The sequence below is a fragment of the Mandrillus leucophaeus genome, unplaced genomic scaffold (assembly GCF_000951045.1).
Source record: "Mandrillus leucophaeus isolate KB7577 unplaced genomic scaffold, Mleu.le_1.0 Scaffold692, whole genome shotgun sequence".
In the NCBI taxonomy this organism is placed as follows: Eukaryota; Metazoa; Chordata; class Mammalia; order Primates; family Cercopithecidae; genus Mandrillus; species Mandrillus leucophaeus.
This window is the reverse complement of record NW_012107497.1, coordinates 2,060,245-2,073,936: the sequence shown is the minus strand read 5'-3', so window position 1 is coordinate 2,073,936 and position 13,692 is coordinate 2,060,245. Positions and strand designations below refer to the sequence as shown.

Here is a 13,692-nt window from a genome sequence, read left to right as displayed (position 1 = left end):
GGTCAGGAGTTTGAGATCAGCCTGGCCAACATGGTGAAACCCCGTCTCTACTAAAACTACAAAAATTACCTGGGTGTCGTGGCGCCTGCCTGTAATCCCAGCTACTTGGGAGGCTGAGGCAGGAGAATCATTTGATCCCAGAAGGCGGAGGTTGCAGTGAGCTGAGGTTATGCCACTGCACTCCAGCCTGGGCAACAGAGAGAGTCTCCACCTCAAATAATAATAATAATAATAATAATAATAATAATAATGGATATTCATTTGAAATTTCTTATGCCTTGTGCTAGTAGGGAAAATGAAATAAGTATATCGAGTGGCTCACTTTATGCATGATTTCCAGAAGTATACTTACAAATTCATGCAGAATGTGAAATGAAAACTCACAAACTTGTCTTGGTCACAAACTTGTATTGGCTGGGTCACGTCTGTGGTGGAGAGCAAATGCTACCCATTTTTTAATATCTGTGAATCACAATCTTGTAACACAATTTATCCAAAGATAATACCTTGTTTTCTCTTAAATATTCTATAGCTTAGTGATTTATTAAAATGTGCATGTGTGTGTCTACATCTTAGTAATGAAGTAGTATCATTTTTTAATGATTGAAATAAAGCTCAATTGATCATTTAGTTATTACATAAGCCACTGATATCTTCAGAAATAAAAAACAATTGTCTTTGTAACAGTAAATTCTTTCAAAACTATACTCTGATAAATTTTAAGAGCCTGTCACATTTTTTTGCAAGTGATAATGACTGACTGAAATATATATATTTGTGACAGTTAACTACTTAGTTCTCTCGTGCTGTCTATCTCCATATGCAGAGAATATAGCCTTTTAAAAGTCAACTATATAAGGTCTCTGTGTATGGAGAGAGAGAGAGAGTGCAAGAGAACTAAGTAGTTAACTATTAAAAATAATTTGCAATGAATTAAGGTAAACTAACAACTTTTTAGTTTGGGAAGGTGAATTTTGAAGGGTAACTGTGTCTCATGCACATAAATTAAACTACTTAGAATTTACCATATCACATTTCATTTATTTTGAAAACTGCTTTAAATATGTACTATCATATAACATGATGATACACTGTAATGCTTTAGAAAGTGTAGCAATTGTGAAACCATGCTATTACTGGTTGCTTATATCTATCAAAATATTTTTTGAACATGTTCTTCTATTTTTCCAGGAGTCAACACTTACCTGACATATTACATCATATTTTCTCATAAATACTCCAATGTTTTCTCATCTCAGATTATTTCTAACAATTATCTATACACCTAAATACATATATTGATTGTATAACTTTTTATATTTGAAAGCATATCACATATATTAAAAATATATCAAACTACAGTACATAAATTTCTAGGTAATTACTTGCATTTCAAATCTTCCCAGAGTTGAAATTCTTTAACACTATATTTATACATTTTGGCAAACTACTTACTAAATAAGACTTTGTCTTCATCAAATCATACAAATATAAAGTCTATCATGCAAAAGTTCCATATCCCCTGGTTCTTCTTAAACAGTATATAAATAGGCATATAAAATTACAAAAATTAGGATATATAAGCTTTGCAGTGATTTGTTTTCATGGCTTGATCATTTCATTATAGCCTTATGAATTTTGTCACAGTGTCTGCAACTAGCAAAGGCAAGTTAAATATACACACTTGCGCAATCAGTAAAGAGGTACAAACACCCTAGATCATGCAGAAGATATACAAGGCCTCATTTTGGATGTTTGATCCACATGACATGCAAGCAATATTGTATCAGTAGTGCTTTTGGAAAAATTTATCAGTAGGGCTTTCTTTTGATGGATGACTTGTGTGCTTTTGGTTTTATTTATTTATTGTTTTGGCCTTCAGCATGCTATTTGTTGCTTTTTTCTGTAGGTGACCCTGAAAGTACGTATGTAAACTGCAGTGTAGAATGCAGTTCTAGAATCTCTGTGGCAGAAAAACATGAAAGAGAGAGAGACAGACAGAGAGACAGAGAGACAGAGAGAGAGAGAGAGAGAGAGAGAGAGAGAGAGAGAGAGAGAGAGAGACGGTTTTATCTCCCATTATAGTCAGTGGTAAAATTTCCTTAAATACATTTTGGCCTTCACTTTCCTTTTGAAAACCTTGCTATGGGGTCTACTCGCCCCTTTGAGAGTACTGCACAACCTTCGCAAGAGATCATTTAGCACTAGTTTCCACCTTGGAGTAGATCTTCCTACCTTTCCAGTCTTAATTCTGTGGGAAATGGCTGCAAATCGATGGTTGAGCTCTGAGATTTGGGGCTCTACTAATTTCCTGCAGTGGTCACCGCGGTTTGCCATCAAGTTTGCTGCTTGGTCACGTGTAGAGTCCACCTTTGGGCGTATGTCATTCAGTTCTGCCTTTAAACGCTATATTCCGTGAGCAAGAGATAGGACTTGAAGTTAGTAATTAATGAAAGTCAAGATAGAAATAGAGAGCGAAACAGAGCGAGTGAGCCAGAGAGAGTGAGAAAGAGAGAGAGAGAAAGTAAGAAAATGAGAGCAAGCACATGCAGAAAATAGAAAGGGAGATAAAACCACGATTGCCATAAAACAGGAGTAAAATGAAAATACATGTGATTTCAGAAAAATAGATCACTGTCCTTAAGTTTGATGCATGTCTATTTAAAATGTTTATTTAGTCTGAGGAAGGACAGGGATGTTTTCTTATGTTTTGCAACTATCATAATGTATTCTATTTAGTCTTATTTTATTATATCGTTACTGAATTTAATAGTTGTGGAATAAACTAAGTATGTGCTCAGGAGGGCAGGTAGCTGAAGAACACTTTTCTATTCCTTCCTGGTACTTTCAGGTTCCTCTTTGTTTATTACATTGAGTGTCATAAGAAAAAAAGTGATTTTCTAACACATACAAATTTTGTGTCACATACAGAGGTACTGAGGAATGTTCTTCCTGACCTGCCGGGTCACAGACATTGTAAGTTAAATAACTCAGACCCTATTATTCAAAAAGCTTTGAAGGAATTTCACCATAAGATGACATCTCTGACTATATATCAAGGGACAATGAAGAGCACAATACAGATCCACATCAAAATAAGCTTCACACAATAGCATAAATGTGTTTTGGGGATAACCTGGAATGCATTTATAGTTTTTCATTAAAATATATTGTAATCTGTGGAAAATATGAAAATATCAGAGGCATAAAAATGAACTGCATAGAAAGAAACATATTTTTTGAGTTTTCTTTAAACAGTAAACAACTAATCAATAAATTTATCAAACATTTCAGCAAAACAAAATACAAAAATGTATTTAAAAGAGAGCTGTTAAAATTCAACTCTACCTATTTAACTGAGAAAGGAGACATCATCAAATAGAAACAATGTAGTATCAATAAGGTATATATACATATTATACCTCTCCTACCCTTATATCAGAATCATTTTTTAAACAAAAGATGATTAAGTTGCCCTTGAAAAAGAAGACAGGGCTTCCTAACAATCAGTTTTGATACTAAAACAAAGAACCCAAAGCCTTGTTTACATGTAGTTAAAAATGAAAACCTCAGTTTTACATAAGCCCAACATTAAGACTAATTACCAAGATTTGGATATGGCTCAGGCAAAAACAAACAAACAAACAAACAAAACAGCTGATTGGATTTCAGGTGTTGATTCAGATGGGCTGAATGAATGATGGTGTCAGATTGTTCTTTGTGTTAGACACAAGAATGTAGTACCACCATTGACATAGGCAGAAATTTGCAATATGATTTCAAAATAAATCTTGGAATCTCTTTCTGAACAGAGTTCACATTGGGTATAATTAACTGAGTGATGGATATGAACAGATATCCAGATTACAAAACTCTTCAAAATCATTAATTTCCATTCAAAGGGGGAAGAAAGGAAAAACGGAAAGATAAAAGAAGGAAGAAAGGATTGTTTTACTCTTATTAAGACGTCCTTAGTATCTTTTAGGACAAACATGATTGAAGTAATTGTACAATTTGAACGTTACTTTTCATATTTTATTTGCTACCTTAAGCACGTCTTCTTTTTGCTGGGATTTCTTTTTCTCTGATTCATCCAAAAGTGTGTCAGCCTGAATGATCCACTTTGTGATGTGGTCCACATTCTGGTCAAAAGTTTCCATGTGTTTCTGGTATTCCTTAATTGTACAGAGATATACCATGGCATTATAGGTTAGACAATATTCTTAAAGAATTTTTCCTATGTTCTAAAATTTTTAAAAGACAACAATACAGTTTCATTCAGATTAGTTTTAAGTGGTATTTTTATATAGAATATTGCTGGAATATAAATAAAAATATATTAAAATATTTGTTATAGATATTGAATTAAGAGCCAGCATATACGTGGACTTGAGAAATTTTCAAACACAAAATTATTACTGGTCACTTATATATCTTTTTCTCGTGACAGAGAAGGGTGTAAAAGCTTCTAGCCTTTTCTCTTACCAACAAAAGATTTAACCACTCTTCTGCTCTTGAGGTGACAGCTATCCAGTTACTATTCAGAAGACTGAGTTTATCTTCCACCAATGTCTCCTTCTTGCCCAAAACTGTTTTCAAGGCCTCTCCTACCTCTGTGATACTCTTCAGGTGCACCTTCTGTTTCTCAATCTCTTTTTGAGTAGCCTGTGAAAAGGATAGCATTGACCTTCAAGTAATATATTGCAGTTTTAAGATTTAATGCTTATGAAATGGCTTTCTCTACGGTTACTATGATTTTGCAAGGTTTTAAACCTATAACTATGTATTAATGAATCATGAAAACCATACCATATATATTGCAGCTTCATTATTGGGTAACTATGAACATATATATGTACCTAAGCATAATTCATGTCTTATTTTTCATCATACATATTTAATAAACATATTGTTCAACTAAGTATACTTATATTTACTTAATTTGTTCATGTAGTGGCTAAAGGCAGACATTTGAAAACCCATCCATAAATAAGAAACTGCCTTTAGAAAATTCTGCAGTATGATGCTACTGTATTTCTGCAGCAGGGATTTTTTAGGCTTTTAGTGCCATGGATCTCTTTGGCATCTGTTGAAGCTTAAAAACCCTTTTTCAAAATAATGCTTTTAAAAGCATAAAACAAAATGCACAGGATTTTAAATGCAAACAATTATACTGAAATACAATATGCAAAACATTTTTAAAATATTTGTGATGTAGTAATACATGTTTTATTTCCTAATATGTTAATTAACAAGATCTAGCATCAGGTCTTTAGGATAATTTCAATGTAGTGATGATGAACATAACTGGTATTTTTAAGTATATACAATGTCTGGAACATGTTATAAAAGTGTCTGTCATTTCTATTAGTGACAAAGTCATGGATATTTCTATTGCTGGAGTTTGTTGCTCACATCTTTAATTGAAAAAACGATTACTTTTGGTTTTAGGTGAATAAAAATAAAGATGTAGTTTTCCTCCAACCCAAGTTCACAGACCTTAATTCTATCCACATGCCCTATACTAAAATCTCCTAAGAGAATACCACTATTTCCTAAGAGGTGATTTATACAACATGAAAACAAACACATTTAACATGAAAAAATATATAGAGTATTGATGGAAAAAGTGATCTTAGTACAAATGTTTACTACCTGCTCTGCATAAAACCCATTTCCTGGTACATAGCATGGCTGACAGACAACGTGGCCACTCTGCATTCCACTGTGTCTGTGCCTGATTCCTTCCCCGCCTGTCTAGTTAGTCAGCTGTTGGACATTCACAGAGAGCTGAGCCAGAGCCCAATAGACCCTTTCTCCTTTCTCAATAAGGTTAACAGAAGAGACTGTGATTGGCACTCAAGTTGAAAAGCTATTTGCGAGTGGAGCTGATGTCTTGATCACAGAAAGCCAAAGCAAAACAAAATCATTGAGAAACAGCAATAACAGGAAAGTGGAGGAAGCCCAGCTACAAATAATCAGTTAATAAACACACAAGGAGCAACTCTGTAAGGCGAGCCCATATCTAATTTCTTAAAAAAAAAATTACAGTATGAGATTAAGAAACTAGGTATAGGCTAGTCTCACAGAGTCGCTCTCAACATGTCTTTTCTGTCTTTATAATATACCAAAGTAGTCCCGTGGCTGTCTTTCTGCCACACCATCAGGTCCTGGTGCACTCAAAATCACTTCTCATGCTTTTTGTTTTGGTTTTGCCTTTGGCATCAGATAAACAGGGGAAATAAATGAGGAAACAATACAAAAATTTTTATGCAAGACAGAATCACTGTTTTTCAATTCTAAGATACTGTTTTATGTTGCATTTTTTTTCAATATAAATATGCCTGAAATTAAGGTACTTAATGCCAAATGAACATGACAGCTATCATGCATGGGGTTCTTCATATGTAGGTGCTATTTGTTGCACATGGGTGAACTTAGCCATTCATATAAGCAATTTCTTCATTTATCAATCATAAGTGTTGCCTGAGCTCCTATTATATGCCAGTTACTACTGTTGCACAATCATATGTAATTCTCCTCAACATATTTTGGTAGATTATTAGAAGTATCTCATTTGGGTAGACACAGCCTCTTTAGAGCTTGACTTTAGAGTAGACACAGACTACATTTTATCCCTTTTAATACTTTGTCTTCACCCATTTTGTAGTATACAACCTCTATAACCATAGATGTTAGCCATTGTTACTAGGCACTGTGGGATAAAATGGTAAAGAAGTCCCCGTCCTTCAGAAACTTATATTCAAGTATGAGTTTGTCAAAGAGATGGACATATATGTAAGTGAGAATTATCTACTTACTATATTCCAGTCTAGTGGCATGTCACTGCAGTTAATTTATTCACAAAGGTAACACTTCACAAAGTTGAAGCTTAATTTGTATTTGGATTATTATCTCTTAATATGCCTTCATAAAGATGACACTATATTTTAGCATCAATGTAAAAAGTTATTGTGTACGTAGATTTTTGTTTCTTCCATGACAAGCAATGCAATTAAAGGCAATGGAATTTTCCAAAACTCAGAAGAGATCAGAAAAGTTTTGAACTTAGGGGATAATGTTGCAGGTAGTTCCTGGCTCACAAAAACTATTATGCATCAACATCTGGCCAAATTATTCCAGTTAATTTAAATAATGTCCAGTGATGTTCACTTGATAGGAGCAAAATAGGAAAAGTGGACTAATTAATAGTGTCTTCCACAAAATTATAAATTAAGACTAAAAGATGTTCAAGTTATCACCATGATGAACTTGTATTTGAAAAAAGCAGTGATATGATGGTGGTTTATAAATGCTAATGGTCAAAAGTGATTCATAGGAAAATTTATACTCTGTAAAAAAAAAAAAAAAAAAAAAAAAAAATGAGAGAGACCTAGAGTTAAACCTTTATGTATGCTATTCAACAATAAACCAGTATTCAATCATTTGTATGAGTGCTGTTTTGGGTTAGGAAAAAATACTGTGTTAATTTAGTAGGTTTGAAATTTTTCCCCTTAAATGTGTTTTTAATCCAAGGTACGACTTAAGAAATAAGACTTAAATAAGACTTAGCCTTTAAATACTATGCTGAACTTGCTTTCTGAAGATCTCAAATAGTAATTGACCAATGTATATCAGGTGCCTAATATCTAGTCTGTACTGTGCTATTCACTGCCAGAGATGAGGAAGGAGGTAATCTTTGCAAACCTCACTCTAATCATGCCTACAGTGTAGCTGCAGAGGAAAACTTAAATGTAATAAAACAATTTGATATCATACTAGAAAAAAATCACATTTTTTGGAAACAGATGAGCCATGGCTGGAACAAGCATGAATGACTACAAGGGAGAGGTGACACTTGAAGGTGAAGTGTGCCATAAAGCATGGAATGGTTTGGATTGACTAAAGACAAAGTATGAAGCAATGAGAAGGTATGAAAGTTGGAATAAAAGACTGCCATAGAGGAACAGGGAATCCTTATTGTAAACTAAAAAAGAATACATTTGATGAGGTTGCTGAGGAACCATTTTCTCTGGCTCTACTAGTTTCCCATAACAGAAGAATGTCTGCATCTTCAGATGTATGGAGAACCAACCTAGAGCTACTGCCTTGGCCATTCCCTTTATACCTGTACTCGTTCCTCTCAAAGGGAGCTACTTATTTATAGGGTTGGCGAGATGGAAAAAAAACAGCTGAACATATATGGCATTTCCTCCTTTTCAAAAGCATCCAATTCTCAGCATACATGCCTTCTTCTGCCTTGTGAGGTGAGAGGTAGAGAGGGTTCTGGAAGATCTACTCTTCTGAAGCAGCAAGTTCAAATTCAATGACTAAATTCACTAAATCGTAACTCAGACACTTAAGGTTTTTCAATCATGTAGTAATGTGATAGCTGCTAGGATCGATTTTAAGGCTGAAGAAAAAGTAAGACTGTGTATATTCAGTTTTAATTTGACCTATGACATGATTGTAAGTCCACCTTCAGGAGACTCAAGAGAAGTTGAAGGCAAACTATATACTTGGCACTAAGGGTTTTTATGATAAAGGGGAAAATGTCTGACATAAGTAAAGTCCAATTAAACTATAAATTGCCACAATGTCTAACATATTATTTATTTTCCATATGTTACTTTGTAACATTTGATAACTCCAGTATTAATAGTCCAAATACTAAGCACTAACTTCCATGATTTCAAACAAATTTGCTGTCTACTTCTTAGCCATAATAATTTGTAAATGCTACTCTAATTTCCCTATTATAAAAGAATGAGTATAATGAGTTAATTTATTCCAGTGAAGTCATACCCCATGTTGATGGGAAGGATGAAGAATGCATTCTGATTCATTCCCCATATCCACAAGTTTAATTGCTTGTAGAAATTTAAAATGGCATGTTAGGTTCAGGGTTCAGCTATCAACTCACTTCACTGATACAGTAGCAAGATGAAAAAACCACCTCCATTGGTCTCTGCTGATTATACCATCAGCATTTTTCATCATTTTTATTTAATGGTAGAACAGTAAAAATTATTGGAACAATTATCTGGTCCCATAGGAACACCTTTACAAATATTTTCCTTCAGGGTAAACAAATGTAGCTCATTTAACCTCCATTCTCTCCTCCACCCATTTCACATTTTAACAAGTTTTCCAATACCTTCCACAAATTTTCTTGGAATTTCTCAGGGACTTATATTCTTAAGATAACTTCTCTGTCTGATCTCCTGTTATTTTCACCATTTATTTATTTATTTATTTATTTATTTATTTATTATTTATTTATTTAATTTCATTTTATTTATTTATTTTGAGACGGAGTCTCGCACTGTCGCCCAGGCTGGAGTGCAGTGGCACAATCTCGGCTCACTGTAAGCTCCGCCTCCCAGGTTCACTTCATTCTCCTGCCTTAGGCTCCCAAGTAGCTGGGACTACAGGCACCCGCCACCACGCCTGGCTAATTTTTTTGTATTTTTAGTAGAGATGGGGTTTCATGGTGTTAACCAGTATGGTCTCGATCTCCTGACCCCGTGATCCGCCCGTCTTGGCCTCCCAAAGTGCTGGGATTACAGGCGTGAGCCACTGTGCCCAGCCTACTCCCTCTTTTTAAACAAATTTTATTATCTTAAGAGTGTCTTGTTCTCTAGAACCTATCTTCAATCAGCACCACATTTATTTAACTATGTACCTTAACATCATTTCCTTGTAGATTCCTCCCTTTACTAGGACTCAATTAAATTTGGGCTTATTTTAGCTATTCCTTTCTCTTACGCATGTTCCCTGTAATATGAATAAAAGACTGACTAAAACATCCATAAAAGGCATCTTGAGAGGTCCCCTTACCCAAGTGAGTTCTACACTTAGTATTTGCAAATATTATACCATTTCTGATCACAGGGAACCGGAGAGAGTTCTTTTACCTTTTAGTTACGTAACATATTCATGGAAAGAAAAGGAATACATTGCCATATTACTGCAGTTCTAAGATGTGCATTTGTCACATTTTAAGGATTCGGAAATTGAGATGTAACATACAATTTAGGTTTACCTTGAAAGTGGTAGTGGTTTTTTTTGTTTTGTTTTGTTTTTTTGTTTTTTGGGGTTTGTTTTTTTTTTTAATTCTCAGCAGCTGTAATCATATCAATGGTGCATCACACAATCTACCATGTCTTAAACATGAGGAAATGAGATGCTAATTGCTTTTTCAGCCCCCAACATGACTCTATCAAGGCCAGAGGTTTAGGACATATTTTACTGTTAGGCTAATATGACAGAATAATACAATGATAAATTCAAAAAGAACATAAAACATTAAATAGTGGATTCTATAGCAATATGTATTGACTTTTTAATAATAATGTATTATTAAAGAAGAATTTCATGAAAGCAGAATGAACAGAACAGAAATAACAGCTCTAACTATAATGACAGTGAATAGTGACTCCAATGGCATTTAACAGATGTTCTATTTTCTAAGTAACAGCTGCTTGATGTATTCATTGCACTAAGTTAATGATCTGCTAGTGTTATTTCACTTCACAGATAAATTACTGTGCTTGCTTTTAAAAAAGAAGATATGTAATTTTTCATGGGAATGAGAGTATAACAAACTTTAGGGTAAGTAATAGTTCTTATATTTTTATAGCTAAGAGGAGTGACGAGTTGAGGCAGTTATCCAGATAATCTAGGACCAGAAACCAGATCTCTTTAAACTCTGAAAGCTGACTGTTTAAAAAATATATATACAAGACATGGTTGACTGAGCTGAATTCAGTTCTCATCAGACAACTTGAAATTCGTGGATCTTGTATCACATTATCTAGTGATTCTCAACTTTGCTGAATGAGAGAGCTGGTTACAGTTAGACCAATTCAATCAGAATCTCTGGAAGTGGGCCCTAAACATTGGTATACTTTTCAAGTTTCTCGCTGAATGAGAGAGCTGGTTACAGTTAGACCAATTCAATCAGAATCTCTGGAAGTGGGCCCTAAACATTGGTATACTTTTCAAGTTTCTCGGGTGATTTTGATGTGCAACCAACGTTGAAAACCACAGGCAAACAGGAAGATGCATTATAAGTTTTTATTGAGTGACAGTCATTAAATTCTAAAAGTAAACTGAAAGCGAAAGGATAATTGAGGAACTAGTAATTGTTCTTCCTGATGTTAAATATTATCAAACTTTGTTTCCAAAATAAATGTGAAAAACACAGTAACTTGTTAAACAAGTGGCTATTTAGACATAGGTTATTCTTCATTTAACACCTTGAGTTAAATTTATTAATACCATTTTTGTGTGCGTGCGTGTGTGTGTGTCTGTGTGTGTTCCTCTCAGGCAACTCTTGGCATACTAAGACTACTGTTAATAAAACAGGCGGTAGGATGAACATACTATAGGACCAAATTTTTTTTCCAGAAAATCTTATTCTACCAGTTGAAATTTTAGATGGCACCATGGATATTTAGAGGTTTAATGGAACTAAATTATTTAACTGAGTTGGAATTTTTGATGATTAAAACAATATTAGAAATAATGTTAGTGATTAAATCAGAAAATCATATAGATTAGACTTTGTCAAAGCTTGTATTTCCCAAACGTGATGATCATCAGGGAAGTAAACCCCCAATTAATCACATACATATTTACTTTCCTGTGGTTATATTTTCATGCTCAATTCATATGCTAAACGATATTGGCCAGTAATGAGATATTCAGATTGATTTACTTACACTCAACTAATCAGAGTGATTTTAAGATATTAACAAACAATATATGAAATCTAAAAAACACACCAGTGGGGACAGACTACAGACTGTAATCAGTGATAGATACACAGGTTTTCATTTTATTATTTTAATGAGGACTTACATTGTCTGCTCTTGAAATTTAGCCATGGTTTGTTTCATTCTTACTGTAAATGAGTAGCTTTTTTGTTGCTTTAAGCTTAGATTACTTTAAAATTACTAGAAAATAAGATTTCTTATGATAGTCTGGTATAGTGGAAAAAATTGTTGAAATCAGACATAGTATTGGATTCCAGTTACAGTTCTGCTATGTACCAGGACTTGTATTTTTCCATCTATAAAACTGAAACATTTGATCACGTGATTATTTTTGTTCTAAAACTTGTAAAATTTTAGATTCACATCAGCACTTTTTCTCTTAAGAACTGATTTGTCATTATAATTTTCAACCGTTAATTTGCAGGTCATGTTTAAATAGGTATTTCATAAGTAAGTCCTATGTGTCAGGCAATATCTTATGTATATGGGAAATACCAGTGAGCAAAATAGACGTTTTTCCCTGTCCTTTTGCTGAATGAAATATTATTGCCTACATAACAGTCCAAGAGAGTAGGGGGTATCATGACAGCTCAAGGAACTTGTGCAGTTCCGATATTCAAACTCTTCAGGTGGTAGTAATCTCCTGTAGATTGCCTTGCCATTTCCTTCCATCATCTCTATTCTACAGCTATCAGTGTTTCTCACCTCAGCCTAGAAAATTCCATTAACAGAAAAGGAAAAGTATCTAAACATTTATGGGGTGATAAATGTCACTGTGATGGCTGCCTCGTGGCACTGTTGTTGTCTGGACCATGCAGCTAGCTAGGAGTGATTCATATTTTTAAAATCTTAACATTAATTTTACCCTCTTTAATACTACTCTGATTGAAGAAGATTGAATTTAAAAATACAGTGAAAGGGCTATGTGGCTGTGGGAAGTTCCAATTAGCATTAATAGTTTAAATTTTCAGTTTTCATCATCAATCTTTTATTTCATTTGTTAATATTCTCAAATGGTTTTCCTCCTGTCATTTTAATTTTTAAAAAATTCTTTACCTTTTAAACAATTTGGTATACTTTTAAAATTTATTCTTTTTTTTTATATAACTATAATTTGGAAGCGTGGTCATAGAGTAAGGGCAGACAGGACAGTTTTCTTACTTGCAGCTGTCCCTTCAGTTAATCAACCCTGACCACATCCTAGCTACTTCTGGAAGTTCTCCCATTCTTTCTCTGTGGGCTCACTAAGAATTAGAATACCTAAGATATTCTTGAATTCATAAATCCCTTCAAGTAGATGGTATCTTTAAACATCTTAAATTGTGTCATGCACCACCCACTATCTTTTAGAAGGGCTATGCATTCTAGTATCTATGGTTTGGAATGTGTGACTATTGAATTTTGAGCAGGAAGAAAACTTACATGAATCATTCTATTTAGCAAAGACCAATTCTACAATGCCCCTGGCCTATCAAAAGGATCCTAGAAATGCCAAACCTCTGATGCTCATTCAAGAAGACATGGCAAAATTCTAGGGTCAAACAGGGCACTGCTTCTATATTAGCTTTCCTCTAGTTCAGGAGTTTGAATATGTTCTGTAAATGGTCACACAGTAGTTGTTCTAGGCTTTGTGAGCCATGTAGTCTCTGTCACAATTATTCAACTCTGCTGTTGTAGCACAAAAGCAGCCAGAAAAAATAACCAAATATAAATTGATACACCTCAATAAAGTCTTATGTATAGGCACTGACATTTGCCTTTTTAATAATTTTTATGTGTCTTGAATGGATTAGGCCTACCAATTATAGTTCGCCCATCTCTGCTCTCATTTATCTGACTCTAATTAATTTACCTTCCTCTTGGTGAGTTTCTTAGGCGTTGTTCTCTATTAGGAAGCTCAAGAAGTTGGCTA

General features: G+C 34.1%; 1 protein-coding gene across 1 annotated transcript in view; it reads right to left on the bottom strand.

Moving 5' to 3' along the window:
- Positions 1 to 13,692, bottom strand: part of LOC105555622 (dystrophin) — a gene marked incomplete at its 3' end in the record, with an annotated part of 1,920,295 nt that overhangs the window by 1,050,570 nt on the left and 856,033 nt on the right. Inside the window, exons 35-37 of the mRNA XM_012002637.1 lie at positions 4,486 to 4,665; positions 4,047 to 4,175; positions 2,236 to 2,406 (exon numbers count right to left, since the gene is read on the bottom strand). Coding sequence (XP_011858027.1) covers positions 2,236 to 2,406; positions 4,047 to 4,175; positions 4,486 to 4,665 — 480 coding nt within the window. The remainder of the gene's footprint in view (positions 1 to 2,235; positions 2,407 to 4,046; positions 4,176 to 4,485; positions 4,666 to 13,692) is intronic.